We start from the raw sequence: 22,060 nt of genomic DNA on the forward strand, positions 1-22,060 counted from the left end.
TTTTTTTTTTTTTTTTTTTTTTTTTTTTTTTGAGACGGAGTCTCGCGTTGTGTCACCCAGGCTGGAGTGCAGTGGCGCGATCTCGGCTCACTGCAAGCTCCGCCTCCCAGGTTCAGGCCATTCTCCTGCCTCAGCCTCCGAGTAGCTGGGACTACAGGCGCCCGCCACCACGCCCGGCTAGTTTTTTGTATTTTTAGTAGAGACGGGGTTTCACCATGTTAGCCAGGATGGTCTCGATCTCCTGACCTCGTGATCCGCCTGCCTCGGCCTCCCAAAGTGCTGGGATTACAGGCTTGAGCCACCGCGCCCGGCCTGGTGTTCTCTTTTCTAAGCATCTTTCTGTACTTATGAATTTTTATTGATTCAGTGATTCATTTTAATTCATTTCATTGATTCAGTCCATTATGATCAATGTTCTTCTGTTGCTCAAATTGTCACAACCTTGGTTAATAGGAGTACCTTTCAGGCTGGCTCCTGAGTTCTTTTTACACAACTTAGTTAATCTTTGAAAGCTTTCTTGTTTTCTGGCTCAACAAGGTGAGTAGGTTTGCAGTTTTGCTGCAGAAGATTTGTAAACAGCCATTTCTCATTGGAGCTTTGGTTCCTTTTAGTATAGAAAATCCAGTCTGGCAAGTAGGAGAACAAGATGATTTTTTGTTATGTCAGAAAGTGCCTGTTAGAGGACATTTTGAGTTGCTGTGTACTTTTCTAAAATTCTATTAGGATTTATTTTTAGAAAGAAAGTTATAATAATACTCATAGATTAGGTTTAGAAAGTCTTATATTTTATGGCTGGGCGCAGTGGCTCTTGCTTGTAATCCCAGCACTTTGGGAGGCCGAGGTGGGCAGATCACGAGGTCAGGAAATTGAGACCATTCTGGCTAACACGGTGAAACCCCATCTCTACTAAAAATACAAAAAATTAGCCGGGTGTGGTGGCGGGTGCCTGTAGTCCCAGCTACTCAGGAGGCTGAGGCAAGGGAATGGCGTGAACCTGGGAGACAGAGCTTGCAGCAAGCCGAGATCTCGCCACACACTCCAGCCTGGGTGACAGAGCAAGACTCCGTCTCAAAAAAAAAAAGAAAGTCTTATATTTTATTTTATTTTTTTACTTTTATTTTGAGACAGAGCCTATATTTTATTTATTCATGTTTTTACATTTATTTTGAGACAGAGTCTTACTCTGTTGCTCAGGCTTGGAGTACAATGGCACGATCGCGGCTCACTGCACCCTCTGGCTTATGGATGCAGTGATTCTCCCACTTCAGCCTCCCCAGTAGCTGGGACTACAGGCACATGCCACCATGCCTGGCTAATTTTTATTTTTTTTTTGAGATGGAGTCTTTCTGTTGCCCAGGCTGGAGTGCAGTGGCGCCATCTCGGCTCACTGCAACCTCCGCCTCCCAGGTTCAAGCAATTCTCCTGCCTCAGCCTCCCAAGTAGCTGGGATTGCAGGCACATACCGCAATACTCGGCTAATTTTTTTGTATTTTTAGTAGAGATGGGGTTTCACCATATTGGCCAGGCTGTTCTTGAACTTCTGACCTCAACTGATCCGCCACCTCGGCCTCCCAAAGTGCTGGGATTACAGCCGTGAGCCACCGCGCCCAGCTAATGCCTGACTAATTTTTATTTTATTTGGTAAAGTCGCGGTTTCACCATGTTTCCCAGGCTGGTCTCAAACTCCTGACCTCAGGTGATCCACCCGCCTTGGCTTCCCAAAGTGCTGAGATTACAGGCATGAGCCACCATGCCCCACCAAAAGTCTTTTATTTTATTTTATTTAGTTATGTTTTGAGATGGATTCTTGCTCTTGTCGCCCAGGCTGGAGTACAGTGGCACAATCTCAGCTCGCTGCAACCTCTGCCCTCTAGGTTCAAGTGACTCTCCTGACTCAGCCTCCTGAGTAGCTGGGATTACAGGTGCCCGCCACCACGCCCAGCTAATTTTTGTATTTTTAGTAGAGATGGGGTTTCACCGTGTTGGCCAGGCTGGTCTTGAACTCCTGACCTCAAGTGATCCACCCGCCTCAGCCTCCCAAAGTGCCGGGATTACAGATGTGAGCCACTCTGCCTGGCCAATTCTTGTATTTTAAAGTGAAGTGGGGCCAGGTGCAGTGGCTCACATCTATAATTCTAGCATTGGGAGGCCCAGGTAGGAGGATCACATGAGACCTGAAGTTTGAGACCGGTCTGGGCAACATAGTGAGACCTCATCATCTCCACTTAAAAAAAAAAAAATAGCCAGGCTTGGTGGTGTTTGCCTGCAATCCCAGCTACTTGGGAAGCTGAGGCAGTAGGATCACTTAAGCCTGAGGCTGCAATGAGCTATTGACTGTGCCACTACACTTCAGCCTGTGTGACAGAGAGAGACCCTGTCTCAAAACTAAATGAATGAATGAAGTGGTATTTAACACAAATGATTATTGTATTATTTAAAATACAGACTTTCTAGCTGGGCGCGGTGGCTCACGCCTGTAATCCCAACACTTTGGGAGGCCGAGACGAGTGGATCACAAGGTTAGGAGATCAAGACCATCCTGGCTAACATGGTGAAACCCCGTCTCTACTAAAAATACAAAAAATTAGCCAGGCATGGTGGCATATGCCTGTAGTCCCAGCTACTCGGGAGGCTGAGGCAGGAGAATAGCGTGAACCCGGGAGGCGGGGCTTGCAGTGAGCCGAGATCATGCCACTGCGCTCCAACCTGGGTGACAGAGCAAGACTCTGTCTCAAGAAAAATAAATAATTAAAAAATAAAAAATAAAATAAAAAAAATACAGACTTTCTAAAAGGATTGCTTTCTTGTCTGGGTGCAGTGGCTCATGCCTGTAATCCCAGCACTTAGGGAGGTTGAGGCGGATGGATCACTTGAGGCTGGGAGTTCAAGACCAGCCTTACCAACAAGGTGAAACCCTATCTCCACTAAAAATACAAAAATTAGCCAGATGTGGTGGTGGGTGCTTGTAGTCCCAGCTACTCCGGAGTCTGAGGCAGGAGAAATGCTTTAACTTGAGAGGCAGAGGCTGCAGTGAGCTGAGATCACGCCACTGCACTCCAGCCAGGGTGACAGAGTGAGAGTCTGTTTCAAAATAAATAAAAATAAAAGGATTGCTTTTTTGATTGTGTGATGTATTAGTTATTGCTGCATAACAGATCACCCGAAATTTAACAGCTTAAAACAACAAACATCTCACATATTTCTGTGGGTCAGGAATCCCAAGAGGTTTAGATCGGTGGTTCTAGCTCAGGGTCTCTCATGAGATTTCGGTTATGATGTTGGCTTGTACTGTGTGGTCTGAAGACCTGGCTGGGCTGAAGCATCTGCTTCCAAGCTCACTCATGGCCATTTATCAGAGGCCCAGTACCGTACTGGCTTTTGGCCAGGGAGGCCTTAATTTCTTACATATGGGCCTCTCCATAGGGCAGCATGCAACTTGGCAGCTGGTCTCCCTTAGAGTGAATGATCCAAGAGAGTATGAGAGTGTGCCACAACGGAAGCCAGGTATCTGTTATAACCTCGTCTTAGAAATGATATAACATCACTCTGCCATATTTTGTTAGTCACGCAGACCCCTGGTACAGTGTGGGAGGTGACAACACAGGGTATTAATACTAGGAGGCAGGAATCATTGGGATCGTCTTGGAGGCTGGCTACCACATTCAATTAACCTTGCTATTAATTTCGTTTAATCCCTACATCTGTCTTCATATTTGAAGAGGAAAAGATACTTTCTCATGTAAACATAATGGTCTTAAAGAGTAAGACTCTCTTATGCCACTTAAACAAAAGAATAAGACTCTCTTTAGAGATCTTAGTGAGAATTTCTGACTGCCTTATTTGATGTCATTGATGTATGCTGTATTGCTGGAGTAGAAGTTAAATAGAAAAATTGACCTGGTATATTCTACTGAAATGTGTCTTTTGACAATTGAAATGTTCTTAATAGCTAAGTTTTAAAAAATGTGTTTGTTTGCTTTTCGTTTATATTTTATTGGTATGTATCTTATACTGCAAAATACATTCTAATGCCATGAAAGAATATGCTGTCTCTTTATTCGTCAGCTTTATAGCTTATATTTATGTATGACTTCTTAGAAAAGTATAAAAAAGATACTAAAGTCATTCCATTATTTATTTATTTATTTATTTTTTTGAGACGGAGTCTCGCTCTGTCGCCCAGGCTGGAGTGCAGTGGCCGGATCTCAGCTCACTGCAAGCTCCGCCTCCCGGGTTTACGCCATTCTCCTGCCTCAGCCTCCCAAGTAGCTGGGACTACAGGTGCCCACCACCTCGCCCAGCTAGTTTTTTGTATTTTTTAGTGGAGACGGGGTTTCACCATGTTAGCCAGGATGGTCTCAATCTCCTCACCTCGGGATCTGCCCGTCTCGGCCTCCCAAAGTGCTGGGATTACAGGCTTGAGCCACCGCACCCGGCCCCATTCCGTTACATTATGATTATTCGTGTTCTTAATGGTATTTTATGTTACTTGTTCCTTAACACTGGAAGGGGAAAGCAGGGTTATAAAATAGTTCCTGTTTGTTCAAACTAAAAGGTGTAGGTATACTAGAAAATTTAAAGAGATTTCAGGAAATGGCATTGTACAGATAGTAGTAGGGGGAAAAATCAGAGGTGAATGACTCCCTTTGAAGACTTGCCACCAAAATGGACTAACAGAGTCCAGGCTCCACATACAAGCAATGTGGAAATGTAGATGATCTTCTCATATACAAATACGTACCTGGATTTCACTGTCAGGGGGAACATCTTTATATTTGAGGAGCGCTGAAAATATATTTGATTAAAAGTCTGTATTTAATCTTTGGCAAAAAAGGAACTGTACATTGTAACACTGTACAGTTGTACAACGGTAACAATAAAGGAATAAGGTACAAGGAAATGTACATGTCATATGTATATATGATATGTAGATATAATTGATATATAGATATATAAATAATTGATATGATATATAGATATATATTTTATATAACGTATATATCATATATAGGTATTATATATAGTGTATATATAGATATAATTGGCAGACAATAATGGAACACATGATACTGATTCTGTTGCGATGATGTTGGTATACTCAGGCTGCTGGTAGAGGTATACGTTTTTTCAATTTTAGGGAGCAGTTTCTCCCAGGAATTCTGTTTTATTCCAAGGAAGTAATTCAAAAGGAAGGAAAGAGTTTGTTACTTCGATTTATGTATTGTAGTACTGTTTGTAACTATTTTTTTTTTTTTTTTTTGAGACGGAATTTCACTCTTGTTTCCCAGGCTAGAGTGCAGTGACGCGATCTCAGCTCACCGCAACCTCCGCCTCCCAGGTTCAAGTGATTCTCCTGCCTCAGCCTTCTGAGTAGCTGGGACTACAGGCATGCACCACCACGCCCACCTAATTATGTGTTTTTAGTAGAGACAGAGTTCCTCCATGTTGGTCAGGCTGGTCTCGAACTCCGGACCTCAGGTGATCTGCCTGCCTCAGCGTCCCAAAGTGCTGGGATTACAGGTGTGAGCCACCGTGCCTGGCCATTTTTTTTTTTTTTTAGATGGAGTCTGGCTCTATTGCCCAGGCTAAAGTGCAGGGGCGCAATCTCGGCTCACTGCAATGTCCACCTCCTGGGTTCAAGTCATTCTCCTGCTTCAGCCTCCTGAGTAGCTGGGGTTACAGGCACCCACTACCATGCCCAGCTAATTTTTGTATTTTTAGTAGAGACAGGGTTTCACCATGTTGGCCAGGCTGATCTCGAACTCCTGACCTCAGGTGATCCACCTGCCTTGGCCTCCCAAAGTGCTGGGATTACAGGCATGAGCCACTGTGCCCAGCCTATTTGTAATAATTTAAAAAACAATACAGTTATAATTTATAATAGTAATATAGTCATTTGTAATAATATAAAAAATCAGAGGAGAATGGTTAGGTCAATTGTGATACATTAGTACAAGGGAATGTGCAGCCATTATATTGACATTGTATAGGTGGTTTTCAGCTTTCACATATTATACATTGACATGCCAAACTTAGACATATGTCATCTAACTCCATGTTTCCCAAACTTCAGTTATAAATATTTAAAACTTAAGTTACTCTCATGGATTCATGCGTTGACTTAAGTAATTTGAATTATAAGGCTACCTAAATATAAAACATAAACTAGGTAAAGCTCTTTATACTTAAATGCACTATAAAATCGAAACTAATTTACCAATAAAATAATAACCAGTAAAATATTACTTGAAAATACTAATTTATGTAAAAGTGATATTTTACTGAAACCAAATTGCACACCCTCAGTGTAAATGTGATACCAGTGCAGCAACAGGTTCGTTTGTTTCTCTTCTTTCTTCTCTTTAGAGTCAAGGTCAGCAGGTTCTTGCAGCTGTAACACACCTGTACAACTGGGTGCTGTGAATGACTCAGTTCTCATGATTTTGGCTCTGTTTAGTCTACTACAAACAATTTTATTTTTTTTACCATAGTGATCAAAACATTGGTGTTTTTGTTGCTGTTGTTTCGGGTTTTTTGAGACAGGGTCTCACTCCCATCACCCAGGCTTAAGTGCAGTGATGTGATCACAGCTCACTGCAGCATCAACCTCCCTAGACTCAGATGATCCTCCCACCTCAGCTTCCCTAGTAGCTGGGATGACAGGTGTACACCAGCACACCCTGCTTTTTTTAGTAAAGGTGAAGTCTCACCATGTTGCCCAGGCTGGTCTCGAACTCCTGGGCTCAAGCAATCTGCCTACCTCAGCCTCCCAAAGTGTTGGGATTACAGACATGAGCCACTGTGCCTGGGTGATTGTTTTGTTTTTATTTGGCAATGTATCATTTATTATTAAGACTATGTCATTTTTTTCTGATTAGCTCAAACCAATTAAAGTGGTACCGCATTGCCAACTAGATGTTAACACCACACAAAAGTGAGCACTGAAGTCCTTTGGCAATAGTGAGTTCCATGGGGGTCATCCATGTGATGCATAGTGTTTATTCTGTGATGTTTCTAAACATCATTAAAATGAAAACATGAAATTAAACTCAAAGAGAAGTTGCAGATCTCTGTGAATGTATCAGTAGGTCTGTGGACTCCAAAATTGATCTAATTACTGTTTTGAGCTGTTAGTTTGTGCTACAATCTGCCAGACTCTGCCACTGCAGGGAAGAAGTGGGTCTTACTTGATTTTGTCACCTCCTACTGTTAGCCTTCTGGTTCTTACTCCCACCACGCATTGTGACAGGAAAAGAGTGAGTAGCATAGGTGTCGAGGGAGGTGGTAAAGGGGAGGCTTGTCCAGGATGTCACTTGTGGGTGGAATGGCTGGCAGAGATCCTACTCAGTTTGTGCAGCAGACACTGGAGAAGGATTCTCCCTTCTGTATTCTAGACACCTACTTTGTGTTTCTGGTGAAGAGTTTTAAAGACTTGACTGCACTAATACATGGTTAGGTAAACCTTTGGGAAGGGAACTACTGAGTTCAGCTTCCTGGTGCTGGGCTGATGGAGTGGTTGCTGGGGTCCTTCTGCCCCACCTCCTACCTTATGGTATATGAATTTCTTGTTTGTCTTTTAGAAAGTTAACTTTCAAAAAAAATTTTAGGGATAATATATATGAAAATAGGTGATCTTTAGAACAGGGATTCCCAACTCCCAGGCCACAGACCAGTACCCATCAGTGGCCTGTTAGGAACCTGGCCTCACAGCAGGAGGTGAGTGGCAGCAGCAGCAGTGACAATGATGATGATGATGATAATGATGATGATGACAACTGAAGACTTATCTGTATTTACTGCCACTCCCCATTGCTTGCATTACCACCTGAGCTCCGCCTCCTGTCAGATCAGCAGAGGCATTATATTCTCATAGGAGCATGAACCCTATTGTGAACTGCGCATGTGAGGAATCTAGGTTGTGTGCTCCTTATGAGAATCTAATGCCTGATGATCTGAAGTGGAACAATTTCATCCCCAAACCATCCCCCCCCAACCCCCTGTATTAGTCTGTTTTCATACTGCTGGTAAAGAAATACCCAAGACTGGGAAATTTACAAAAGAAAAAGGTTTAATGGACTCAGTTCCATGTGGCTGGAGAGGCCTCACAATCATGGCAGAAGGTGAAAGGCACATCTCACGTGGTAGCAGACAAGAGAAGAGAGCTTATGCAGAGAAACTCCTTTTTATAAAACCATCAGATCTTGTGAGACTTATTCACTATCATGAGAATAGCATGGGAAAGACTTGCCCCCATGATTCAGTTACCTCCCACCAACTCCCTCTCACAACACTTGGGAACTGTGGGAGCTACATTCAAGATGAGATTTGGGTGGGAAAATAGCCAAACCATATCACCCCACATCCATGGATTGTCTTCCACAAAACCAGTCCCTGGTGCCAAAAACATTGGGGGCTGCTGCTTTAGAAGATGTTGGGCATGGGAGTTTGATATTGCAAAGAAATCAACACCAAGACGGAGGATCCCTCAGCAAGACTAGTTTACTTTCTGTGAAAAGGGTGCACTCGTCAGCAGTCCAACCACGAGAGCACGCTGAACAAAGGAGTCGAGGACATTTATAACCTTTACATCCTGATGCAATTCCCTAGAGCTGTGTCCCATTCCCATTGGCTGGGATGGGACCTCACACTCTAAACTTAACTCTATTGGCTAATAATTCAGAACTTTCCTAAATAGGGAGAAGGGAAAGAAGACAAAGAAAAGAGGAAGTTAGTGATAAGAGGTCAGAGGGGTTTCCAAAAAAGCAATGGCAAGCATCCTAATTCCGGACTCATTTAGCCTTATCTCAACCTACCAGAACAAGTTGGAGCAGCCTCGGAATATACATATACAAACATTTAACCAGGGAGTGATAAACCCTTTATGGATTAAGAAACTTTGAAGAAGAACTTCTCTATTCCCTACAGAAGACATGATGTTCATTAAAAGGTATTGGGACAACCAAATCTGGAAAATAAATGCTTATTGCACACATATTAAGATAAATTTTAGATGGATTAATAAGCTTAAACAATGAAATCGGGGGAGGGGGAGGGATTGCATTGGGAGTTATACCTGATGTAAATGACGAGTTGATGGGTGCTGACGAATTGATGGGTGCAGCACAGCAACATGGCACAAGTATACATATGTAACAAACCTGCACGTTATGCACATGTACCCTAGAACTTAAAGTATAATAATAATAATAATAAATAAATAAATAAAAACAATGAAATCAATAATTACTATATAAAAATACTGGTTCATGTTTTTTGTTTTTTTGTTTTTGACCAAGTCTTGCTCTATCACCCAGGCTGTAGTGCAGTGGTGCAATCTCAGCTCACTGCAGCCTCCGCCTAGTGGGTTCAAGTGATTCTCGTGCCTCAGCCTCTTGAGTAGCTGGGACTACAGGTGTGCACTACTACAGCCAGCTAATTTTTGTATTTTTAGTAGAGATGGAGTTTCGTCATGTTGGCCAGGCTGGTCTTGGACTCTTGGCCTCAAGTGATCCACCTGCCTTGGCCTCCCATAGTCACTGTGCCTGGCCTGATTCATGTTTTTAAAAATTATTTGTAATAGACAAAGTTGGAAACAAAGTGTATAACAATAGGAAATTTATAGTAGATCTACACAATGGTGTGTCATGGTCATTAAATGTTCTTGAAGTATGTTTATTGACATGGATATCTTGGAAAGATGTTCATAATATATTGTTAAGTAAAAAATAGTTTGTTAGAGAATTAGGAAAGAGCTAAGATTTACTGTAATACTGAATGTTTACTAGGTTCTAGGCACTGCTAACTTCCTTGCAGCTTTTGTTTCATTTGACTGTCACATGTGATCCTGTTTTTGCATATATATGTGTATCTGTGTGTGGGTGTGTGTATAAATATATGCAAACCTATCTTCTATGAATGTATATGTGAATAAGTATTTTAATGCTTTTTAACAGCTTTATTGAGGTATAATTGACATAGAATGAACCAGACATACTTAAAGTATCCAATTTGATCAATTTAGGCATTTAAATATACCCACAAAATCATCAACACAATCAGTATAATGAACATATCCATCACTACCCAAAGTTTCCTTTTTTTTTTTTTGAGACAGGATCTCACTCTCACCCAGGCTGGAGTGCAGTGGTGCAGTCTAGGCTCACTGCAACCTCCATCTCCCAGGTTCCAGCAATTTTCCTGCCTCAGCCTCCTGAGTAGCTGGGGTTATAGACATGTGCCACCATGCCTGGCTAATTTTTATATTTTGAGTAGAGGATGGGTTTCACCATGTTGGCCAGGCTGGTCTCAAACTCCTGACCTCAAGTGATCTGCCCACTTCAGCCTCCCAAAATGTTGGGATTACAGGTGTGAGCCACTATGCCCAGTCTCCAAAATTTCCTTTCTAATACCTCCCTCTTTTCTTACCCAACCACCACTACTATGCTGCTGTCCCCAGGAAACCTGTGTCTGCTTTCTTTTTTTTTTCTTTTTTTTCTTTTTTGAGACTGAGTCTCACTTTGTCGCCCAAGCTGGAGTGCAGTGGCACGATCTCGGCTCGCTGCAGCCTCTGCCTCCTGGGTTCAAGCAATTCCTGCCTCAGCCTCCCAAGTAGCTGGGATTACAGGTGTGCACCACCATGGCCAGCTGATTTTTGCATTTTTAGTAGAGATGGGGTTTCACCATGTTGCCCAGGCTGATCTCAAACTCCTGGGCTCAAACAATTTGCATGCCTCCGCCTCCTAAAGTGCTGTGATTACAGGCGTGAGTGAGCATGCCCAGCATGATTTGCTTTCAGTCTCTATAGATGGTGTTTTCTAGAATTATATATTAATGGAGTCATACAGCACATACTTTTTGGTGGTGGGGATCCAGCTTTTTTTACTCAGTGTTATTTTGGTATTCATGTATGTTGGCTATATTAATAGTTCATTCTTTTTTATCACTAAGTTCTGTTACATAGTATGGATATATCATAATTCATTTATTCAGATACTGATGGACATTTGGGTAGTTTCCAGTTTTGTGTGGACATATGCTTTCATTTCTTTTGGGTAGAATTGCTAGGTCGTATGGCAGGTGTATATTTAACTTTTAAGATACTGCCAAACTGTTTTCTAAAGTGATGGTACCATTCTATTTTTCTGTCAAAATTGTGTGAGAGTTCCATGTGGTCTATATTCTTGTATTTCCCTGATGATTAATCATATTGGGTACCTTTTCATGTGTTTGTTGGTCATTCATGTATTTTGTGAAATGTCTAAGTATTTTGCCCATTTTAAAAGCTTAGACTGCCAGGTGCAGGGTCTCACACCTGTAATCCCAGCACTTTGGGAGGCTGAAGCAGGAAGATCATGAGATTAAGAGATCTAGGAGACCATCCTGGCCAACATGGGGAAACCCCCCCTCTACTAAAAATACAAAAATTAGCTGGACAGGGTGGCACGCACCTATAGTCCCAGCTACTCAGGAGGCTGAGGCAGGAGAATGGCTTGAACCTGGGAGGCGGAGGTTGCAGTAAGCCGAGATTGTGCCACTGCACTCCAGCCTGGGTGACAGAGTGAGACTCGGTCTCAAAAAAAAAAAAAAAAAAAAAAAAAAAAAAAACTTAGATTTATCTTTTAATTGTTTATTTGTCAGAGTTCTTTGTTATTGTAGATAACAGTCTTTGGTCTCATATGTGTACTGTGAATATTTTTTCATAGGCTGTGGCTTGCTTTCTTTTAAGATTAGTACTTATAATATCCTGTCCAAGAAATCTTTCTTTTTTTTTCTTTGTCTTTTTCTTTCTTTCTTTTTTTTTTTTTTTTTTGAGACAGGCTGGAGTGCAGTGGTGTGGTCTTGGCTCACTGCAATCTTGACCTCCCAGGCTCAATGGATCCTGTCACCTCAGCCTTCCAAGTAGCTGGGACTACATGCACGTGCCACCGTGCCTTGCTAATTTTTCTATTTTTTGTAGAGGCGTGGTCTCATTATGTTGCCTAGTCTGGTCTCAAACTCCTAGGCTCAAGTGATCCTTTCACTTCAGCCTCTCAAAGTGCTGGGATTACAGGCATGAGTGAGCCACCATGCCCAGCCTCAATAAATCTTTCTTCACTGGAAATATACTGTAATGTTTTCCTATGTTTTCATCAAGAAACGTTATGGTTTCGGTTTTTAGGTTTAGGTATATGATCTATTTCAAATTAATTTTTATGTACAATGTGAGATAATGGTTGAGATTTTCTTTTTCATATAGTTGTCCAGTTGTTACAGCATGATTTTTAAAAAGACTTTCTTTTTACTAGTGTTTTGACTTAGCACTTTGAGTAAAAATGAACTATGTATGTGTGGGTTTATTTCTAGACTGGTCTTTTTTGTCCTATTGATTTGTATATTCTAATTCCAATACCATACTGTATTGATAACTGTTGCCTTTTTATAAGTCAAAATTAGATTGTTTAAGCCTCTAAATGTGTTCTCCTTTGTCCAGATTATTTTGGCTATTGTAGATCCTTAGTACTTCCATATAAATTTTAGAATCAGCTTTTAAATTTCCTTTTTAAAAGCTTGCTCAGATTTTGATAAAGATGTCATGGATCCATCAGTTCAACTGGGGAGAACGGACATGTTAACAATATTGAGTCTTCCATTCTGTGGTATATAAAACATGATACATCTGACATATCACTCCATTTACTTAGGGTTTCTTTCTCTCAGCATTTTTGTGGGGTTTCTTCCTTTTTCTTTTTTTCTTTTTTTGAGACAGAGTCTCTCTCTGTCGCCCAGGCTGGAGTGGGAGTGCAGTGGCACAATCTTGGCTCACTGCAGCCTCGACCTGGGTTCAAGCGATCTTCCTGCTTCACTCTACCATATAACTGGGACCATGGAAGCCACACCCAGCTAATTTTTATATTTTTGGTAGAGATGGGATTTTGCCATGTTGACCAGGCTGGTCTTGAACTCCTGGGCTCAAGCAGTCGTCTGTCTGTGCCTCCCAAAGTGTCAGGTGTGAGCCACTGCACCCAGCCCAATTTTCTTGTTTTTAGTGTAGAGATCTTACCCATCTTTTTAAAGATTCATTCATAGAGATTTTATCTTTTTGATGTTGTTATTAATGGTAATTTTAGGCTGGGCGCAGTGGCTCATGCCTGTAATCCCAACACTTTGGGAGGCCGAGGTGGGCGGATCACCAGAGTTTGGGAGTTTGAGACCAGCCTGACCCATATGGAGAAACTCTGTCTCTACTAAAAATACAAAATTAGCTGGGCGTGGTGGTGCATGCCTGTAATGCCAACTACTCGGGAGGCTAAGGCAGGAGACTCGCTTGAACCCGGAGGCAGAGGTTGTGGTGAGCCAAGATCGCGCCGTTGCACTCCAGCCTGGGCAATAAGAGCGAAACTCCGTCTCAAAAAACAAAAAAACAAAAAAACTAATTTTAATGTTCATTGATAGTTTATAGAAAAACAATTGATTTGTGTCTATTAACCTTATATCCCACAGCTGGCTGGGTGTGGTGGCTCATGCTTGTAATCCCAGCACGTTGAGAGGCCAAGGTGGGTGGATCACCTAAGGTCAGGAGTTTGAGACCAACCTGACCAACATGGTGAAACCCTGTCTCTACAAAAAATACAAAATTCGCCGATTGTGGTGGTGCGTGCCTGTAATCCCAGCTACTGGGGAGGCTGAGGCAGGAGAATCACTTGAACTTGGGAGGCGGAGGTTGCAGTGAGCCGAGGTCGCACCATTGGACTCCAGCCTGGGCAACAAGAGGGAAACTATCTCAAAACAGCAAAAACAGGGCGAGCACGGTGGCTCACGCCTGTAGTCCCAGGATTTTGGGAGGCGGAGGCAGGCGGATCACGAGGTCAGGAGATCGAGACCATTCTGGCTAACACAGTGAAACCCCGTCTCTACTAAAAATACAAAAAAATAAGCCGGGCATGGTGTCACATACCTGTAGTCCCAGCTACTTAGGAGGCTGAGGCAGGAGAATCGCTTGAACCCGGGAGGCGGAGGTGGCAGTGAGCCGAAATCACGCCATTACACTCCAGCCTGGATGACAGAGTGAGACTCCATCTCAAAAAAAAAAAAAAAAATAGAAACCTTATAGCCCACAGCCTCGCTAAATTCATTTATTCGTTTTGGTATTTTTTTGAGATTTTTTTTTTTTTTTGAGACGGAGTCGCACTCTGTCGTCCGGGCTGGAGTGCAGTGGCCCGATCTTGGCTCACTGCAAGCTTGGCCTCCCGGGTTCACGCCATTCTCCTGCCTTTGGAGTAGCAGGGACTACAGGTGCCCGCCACTGTGCCCGGCTAATTTTTTTGTATTTTTAGTAGAGACGGGGTTTCACTGTGTTAGCCAGGATGGTCTCGATCTCCTGACCTCATGATCCGCCCACCTCGGCCTCCCAAAATGCTGGAATTACAGGCATGAACCACCGCACCAGGCTTTTTAAGATTCTTTAGGGTTTTCTATGTACACAGTATCTTCTGCAAAAAAAAACCCCACAGTTTTACTTTCCTTTGCAACTTGATTCCTTGTGTTTCTTTTCCTCATCGTACTGTACTGACTAAGCTATGGCAGAAGATTTAACAATGTTAGCCTCTGAATGGGTGAGATTATAGGTGTTTTAAGATTTTTCTTCTTTTTGTTGGTACACATTTTCTAATATTTCTTTAACAAACATATATTGCTTTTACAATAAAATATTTTTCAAAAAAGAATAAGTATGAAGAAAGGAAAACATGCAGAATACATTTAAGTTTAAAAAGCAGAATATAAATTCATTGAAGAGTTTTGATCCTGTAAAATATTTATATAAGGGACAAATACTTGAATGGATTATAGGGCAGTGGAGATCCTTGATTTTTTATAATAGTGATTAGTATTATTACAGATATTGACAGGAACAAAAATATTTAAGTGTAATTATTTTTTACCCTGTTTTTATCTCTTTCTTCCTAGGAAATTCTTTTGTCTTGTTTTGCTTAGCTACTGAACTATTGTGCTAAACAGAAAATGGTCAAAATATTATTTTGAAGCATCACAGAGAGGGCTGCAGATGACTTAAGAAAGTAGGGTGGGCCGGGCGCGGTGGCTCAAGCCTGTAATCCCAGCACTTTGGGAGGCCGAGATGGGCGGATCACGAGGTCAGGAGATCGAGACTCTGCTGGCTAACACGGTGAAACCCTGTCTCTACTAAAAAATACAAAAAATTAGCCGGGCGAGGTGGCGGGTGCCTGTGGTCCCAGCTACTCGGGAGGCTGAGGCGGGAGAATGGCGTGAACCCAGGAGGCGGAGCTTGCAGTGAGCTGAGATCCGGCCACTGCACTCCAGCCTGGGCGACAGAGCGAGACTCCGTCTCAAAAAAAAAAAAAAAAAAAAAAGAAAGTACGGTGGCTCACGCCTGTTATCCCAGCACTTTGGGAGGCCGAGGCAGGTGGATCATGAGGTCAGGAGTTCCAAACCAGCCTGGCCGTCATAGTGAAACCTTGTTTCTACTAAAAATACAAAAAATTAGCCAGGCGTGGTGGTGGGCACCTGTAGTCCCAGCTAGTCAGGAGGCTGAGGCAGGAGAATTGCTTGAACCTGGGAGGCAGAGATTGTAGTGAGCCGAGATTGCACCATTGCACTCCAGCCTGGGTGACAGAGCAAGACTCCGTCTCAAAAAAAAAAAAAAGAAAAAGAAAAAGGAAGTACATTGTGCTACCGGGCATGGTAGCTCACACCTGTTATCCCAGCACTTTGGGAAGCAAAGGCAGGCAGATTGTTTGAACCCAGAAGTTTGAGACCAGCCTGGGCAACGTGTCATAATGCTGGCTCTACTAAAAATACAAAAAATTAGGTGGGCGTAGTGGCATGTGCCTGTAATCCCAGCTACTTGGGGATACTGAGGCGGGGCGATCCTCTGAGCCTGGGAGGTCGAGGCTGCAGTGAGCCATGATCGTGTCACTGCACTCCAGCAATTGGGGAGGGAATAGGAAGAAAGTTATTAGTGCTTAGAGGTCTGAGACTAGGAAAAGAGATGAGTAAAAATGATTTTTAGGGTTTATTATATATGCTGCTATTATGAATAGGAAAAAAGTTATTAGTGCTTAGAGGTCTGAGACTAGGAAAAGATGAGTAAAAATGATTTTTAGGATTTATTATATATGCTGCTATTATGGAAGGAGAAAATTGCTTTCTCAAAAATGTTTTTGTTCCTATGTTTTCATGGCATTTTGAAGTACGTGTTTGTTTCTTTTGGCTGTGATAACATGCTGAGCCTGGTTGGATTTATTGCTGTTGCAACTTTATCTTCTTGGTCTGTGAGGATGTGACATTTGTAATTTTGATTATTTGCAAACAATTCAGTGGTTCATGATTGGTGTAATTGGAAATATAATTATCAACTCTGATACCAGTATGCAGGAGTGTGTCACTTGGCCATTGAGGGAACTAAGTTAACATGCAAGCATGTTAATCATTATTACTTAGACAAGTTAGGCAGCAATTTTCATAAATTTTCAAAAAAACAATAGCACCTTTATTTTTGTGTAGAAAATAGCTATTGAGTGTAAGAGAGCCAAATTCTATGATTGCTGGAGAGGTATGAGGTATTGTGGTATGAGGATATTCACAGGACACAACAAGCTCTCAATGAAAATTGATTGAGGAGTCTTGCTGTGTCACCCAGGCTGGAGTGCAATGGCTTGATCTCTGCTGTCCGCAACCTCTGCCTCCCGGGTTCAAGCAATTCTTCTGCCTCAGCCTAACAAGTAGCTGGTACTACAAGCACGCACCACCACGCCAAGCTAATTTTTGTGTTATTAATAAAGACGGGTTTTCACCACGTTGGCCGGGCTGGTCTGGAACTCCTGAGCTTAGGTGATCCACCTGCTTCAGCCTCCCAAATTGCTAGGATTACAGGCATGAGCCACCGTCCCCGGCCTGACATTCCTATATTTCTGATTCTGGGAATTTTCAAGTCTCTAAGTATATCACATAAAAGACTGTGATATTAATTCTGGGGAACCTGCTGACTGAAAAGATTATTGAATTAGATATCAAAAGATGAGCATTTTAATCCCAATTATGCCACCTACTAGCTAGATGGCCTTGATTAAATTACCTTACATTTCTGAACTTCATACTCCTTTTGTAAAGGGGAATAAGAACTTTGGATCTGCCAGGCTGCTAATTATATGGTGCAGATTGTACTCTAGTGAAGGGTAGCCATCTGGTTAAGGGAAGGGAGGGTGTGGCTGAAATCCGGGGTACTCTGTGCAACAAGCTGTGTACCTTAGCATGGGGTGTGCCTAGAGAAGGCATGCCTTTTTCAATCTCTCACAGAGGCCCATCTGTTCACCAAGTAGTGCACAGTAGCTCTGCAGCTTCTTGGGGGCGACGGGGGCCGGGGGTGAGACCCTATTAATTTGCTCAAAGATGCTGTATAGACCATGGTGGATCTGGGCTGGGTGCGGTGGCTCATGCCTGTAATCCCAGCACTTTGGGAGGTCAAGGCGGGTAGATACCTGAGGTCAGGAGTTTGAGACAACATGGTGAAACCCAGTCTCTACTAAAAATATAAAAACTAGCCAGGTGTGGTGATTCACGCCTGTAATCCCAGCTATGCAGGAGGCTGAGGTTCACTTGAAGCCTGGAGGCAGAGGTTGCAGTGAGCCAAGATCGTGCCACTGCACTGCAGCCTGAGCGACAGAGAAAGACTCCATCTCAAAAAAAGAAAAAAAAAGACAATGGTGGATCTGGCTATGCCTGCCTCACAGGATTGTTATGGAGAACAATGAGATTTGTGTTAAAGTACTTTGAAAAGTATAATGTAACACAAATATAATGTCTTATTTACTGTTCATCTGTGGTTTATTTTAGGGTAGATACAACAAGAATTGAATACTCCATTCCTTTAAGAGAAAACTGGGCACTACCATATTTTGCATGCCAAATTGCTGCACTTACAGGCTATTTAAAAAGCAACTTAAATACTTATGGAGAGGTAAGATACAAATCTGTTTTATCCATTGCAGCTAATTCTAATGTATTGCAAATGTGGTACATAATAGCAAATAAATTTTAGTCCTAGTAAGAATTAAATAATATTTAATGAAGCCTGGTTACTACATATTAAAAGGTATAGTTAGGTAGTTTTCTTAGAACACTGTTACTCTGTAATCTGATTAACAGTCAACAAGGAGAAAGGAGATGTTTTATTATTTTACTATAGTTAACTTGACAAATATATGAAGAATCTCTTATTTTGAAAATCTGTTCCACTGTTATTTTATCACTTCTCGGACTTCTGGAACATTGATGGCCTTCAATCGCCATGATTTAAAGATATATTAAACAAGATGTAGAGTGACCACAAATGACAGCAGTGTTAACTTGGATGGCAGCCCTGCATATTCTGTTTCTTCTCCTGTTTTCTGTGACTGAGGTATAGGTAGGTGGGTAAAAATTTCAGGAGACTTTCCCTGGTAGTTTAGATTCTTACATTGTTATTGTTATTGTTGTTGCCACAGCCCTTTTGGCAGTTAGAAAAAGCCTGCAGAGTCTGTCTCAGGATAATGATTTTAGGCCAGGCGCTGTGGCTCATGCCTATAATCCCAGCACTGTGGGAGGCTGAGGTGGGCAGATCACTTAAGGTCAGGAGTTTGTGACCAGCCTGGCCAACATGGTGAAACCTCGTCTCTAATAAAAATTCAAAAATTAGCCAGGTGTGATGGCACACACCTGTAATCCCAGCTACTTGGGAGGCTGAGGTGGGAGGATCGCTTGAACCTGGGAGGCGGAGGTTGCAGTGAGCTGAGATCGCACCACTGCCTTCTAGCCTGGGCAACAGAGTGAGACCCTGCCTCCAGAAAGAAAAAGAATAATTATTTAAAATGCATAAAATGATTATAGAGGCAACCAGTTATATTGAAATTGACTGAATTGTAACAGTCCTTTGATAGTCTTCTTATTTGGGGTTAAGAATTCCTGGCTAGAAAAAGAGAGCAGAGATTATTAAACCTGGTTGTCCAGGAAACAGGATGTACTTATGGGTCCTTTATAAAAATCTCTGAAAAAATGTACTATTGTTTTCTCCTTTCAGTGGTGACAAATGTCCTGAGCATAGCAAACTTTATTATTTCATTTTTATAACTAGCATTTCCTTTTTTGTGTATAAAATAACATGAACACATTTCAGCTTTGTGGTCTTCCTTTATGTTGTATTTGTATAAAGATCTTTCTGCACAAGAGTATATTTTCTTTTTTTTTTTTTTAGACAGTCTTACTATCTGTCACCCAGGCTGGAGTGTAATGGCATGATCTCTGCTCACTGCAACCTCTGCCTCCCAGGCTCAAGCGATTCTCCTGCCTTAGCCTCTTGTGTAGCTGGGATTACAGGTGCCCAGCACCATGCCCAGCTAATTTTTGTATTTTTAATAGAGACGGGGTTTCACTATGTTGGCCAGGCTGGCCTCGAACTCCTGACGTCAAATGATCTGCCCTCCTTGGCCTCCCAAAGTGCTGGGACTATAGCTATGAGCCACTGCACCTGGCCAAGAATATATTTTCTTTAATAGTCAGAGAGTCTATGATTGAATATTTTCCTGTTTGATTGTACAGCTGTCTCTTAGAGAAGAATAGTGCTTCAATTGTTAAGTAAAAGAGTTTAGTATAGGTCGGGTGTGGTGGCTCACGCCTATAATATTACCCAGCGCTTTGGGAGGCTGAGGCAGGCGGATCCCCTGAGGTCAGGAGTTCAAGACCAGCCTGGCCAACATGGCGAAACCTGTCTCTAATAAAAATGCAAAAATTAGCTGGGTGTGGTGGTGCATAGCTGTACTCCCAGCTAGTTGGGAGGCTGAGGTGGGAGAATCGCTTGAACCCAGAGTTGGGGGTTGCAGTGAGCTGAGATCATGCCACTGCACTCCAAGCTGGGCAACAGAGTAAGACTCTGTCTCTAAAAAAAAAAAAAGAGTTTGGTATAGCAGAATGAACTGCCTAAGTTTCTTTATATTTACCTTTTTGTTTGTTTCTTTGAGACATGGACTCGCTCTGTCACCCAGGCTGGAGTGCAGTGGCATGATCTAGGCTTACTACATTTTTGACCCATCACCCATCTTCCCCCAATAATATCTTGCATGACCTTAATACCTTGTCAAAGTCAAGAAATTGACATTGATATAATACTGTTAATTCAGGCACTGACTTTCTTAACATTTCACCAGGTTTTACGTGTACTGCTTTTGTGGAAAGTGGGTGTATAGTCATATTAGTTGTTATCACATGTATACATTTGAGTAACCGTCATCATAATCAAGACAGAACTCTTCTCTCACCACTAAGAAACTCTTGTGTACGTTAATAATCACATCCTTCCTCTAACCCAAACCTCTGGCAACCACTGATGTCTTCGCTATCACTATAGTTTTGTCACCTTGAAAGGTTATATAAATGGAATCAAATCATGTAGTATGTAACCTTTTAAGATTAGCTTTTTTCACTCAGCCTAATAATGCCCTTGACATCCATGTGAGTTATTACGTGTGAATACTTTGCTCCTTGCCATCACTGAGCAGTATTTTAGCAACATGTTTTTGTTTTTTTTTTTTTGAGAGGGGGGGTCTCTTGCTCTGTTGCCCAGGCTAGAGTGCAGTGGGACAATCTCAGCTCACTGCAACCTCCGCCTCCTGGGTTCAAGCGATTATCATGCATCAGCCCCCCTAGCAGCTGGGGCTACAGACGCACATCACTACACCCAGCTAATTTTTGTATTTTTAGTAGAGACGGAGTTTCACCATGTTGGCCAGGCTGGTCTCGAACTCCTGGCCTCAAGTGATCCACCTGCCTTGACCTCACAGAGTGTGTCCGGAGTTGGTTCTTTCCAGTGGGTTGGTGGTCTTGCTGACTTCAAGAATGAAGCCCCGGACTGTCGGGGTGAGTGTTACAGCTTTTAAAGATGGCATGGACCCAAAGAGTGAGTGGTAGCAAGGTTTATTGTGAAGAGCGAAAGAACAAAGCTTCCACAGCATGGAAGGGGACCCAAGCGGGTTGCCACTGCTGACTGGGGTGGCCAGCTTTTATTCCCTTATTTGTCCCCTGTCATGTTCTGTTTTTGTCCTATCAGAGTGCCCATTTTTCAATCCCCCCTGCGATTGGCTACTTTTAGGATCCTTCTGATTGGTGCATTTTACAGAGCGCTGATTGGTGCACTTTACAGAGCGCTGATTGGTGCATTTTACAGAGCACTGATTGGTGCGTTTTACAGAGCACTGATTGGTGCATTTTACAATCCTCTTGCTAGCTACAGAGCACTGGTTAGTGTGGTTTTACAGAGTGCTAATTGGTGCATTTTACAGTCCTAGCTACAGAGTGCTGATTGGTGTGTTTTACAATCCTCTTGTAAGACAGAAAAGTTCTCCAAGTCCCCACTGGACCCAGGAAGTCCAGCTGGCTTCACCTTTCAAAAGTGTTGAGACTATTGGTGTGAGCCACTGTGCTCAGCTTACATGTATTTTTTTTTTTTTGAGATGGAGTTTCGCTCTTGTTCCCCAGGCTGGAGTGCAATGGTGCGATCTCGGCTCAACACAACTTCTGCTTCCCTGGTTCCAGCAATTCTCCTGCCTCAGCCTCCCAAGTAGCTGGGATTACAGGCCTGCTGCACCATGCCCAGCTAATTTTGTATTTTTAGTAGAGACGGGGTTTCTCCATGTTGGTCAGGTTAGTCTCGAACTCCCGATCTCAGGTGATCCGCCTGCCTCGGCCTCCCAAAGTACTGGGATTACAGGTGTGAGTCACCGTGCCCAGCCCATATACTTTTAAAAAATCACATATTTTGTATTTTGCTTCCCATTGTTGAGGCTAAGTTTCGTCGTCCCAGTTCCCTTAGGATATCCAAGTTCAGTTCAGTCTTTTGTGCAGTTATCTGGAGTCATTAAGAAACATTTGTGGTTGATTATTGAAACCTGTTTGATGTATCACATAAATCCTATGTGTAAAAAGTTCACACTACAGGCACAGTGAAAGTGAAGCCCTGTGAGACACTGCAAGCAAGGTCAGGGTAGGCAAGCCTGCACAGAACCTTGAAAATGCTCAG

The 22,060-nt window shown here is 42.5% G+C and overlaps 1 protein-coding gene across 2 annotated transcripts in view; it reads left to right on the forward strand.

Annotated features, from left to right (window-relative positions):
• DPY19L4 (dpy-19 like 4) overlaps positions 1-22,060 on the forward strand; it is a 75,603-nt gene that overhangs the window by 24,094 nt on the left and 29,449 nt on the right. The window contains exon 7 of one of the 2 annotated variants that reach the window (XM_009213349.4): positions 17,848-17,971. The exons of the other annotated variant lie outside the window; for it this stretch is intronic. Coding sequence (XP_009211613.3) covers positions 17,848-17,971 — 124 coding nt within the window. The remainder of the gene's footprint in view (positions 1-17,847; positions 17,972-22,060) is intronic. 2 annotated transcript variants of the gene reach the window in all.

Source organism: Papio anubis, chromosome 8 (assembly GCF_008728515.1).
Source record: "Papio anubis isolate 15944 chromosome 8, Panubis1.0, whole genome shotgun sequence".
Lineage (NCBI taxonomy): Eukaryota > Metazoa > Chordata > Mammalia > Primates > Cercopithecidae > Papio > Papio anubis.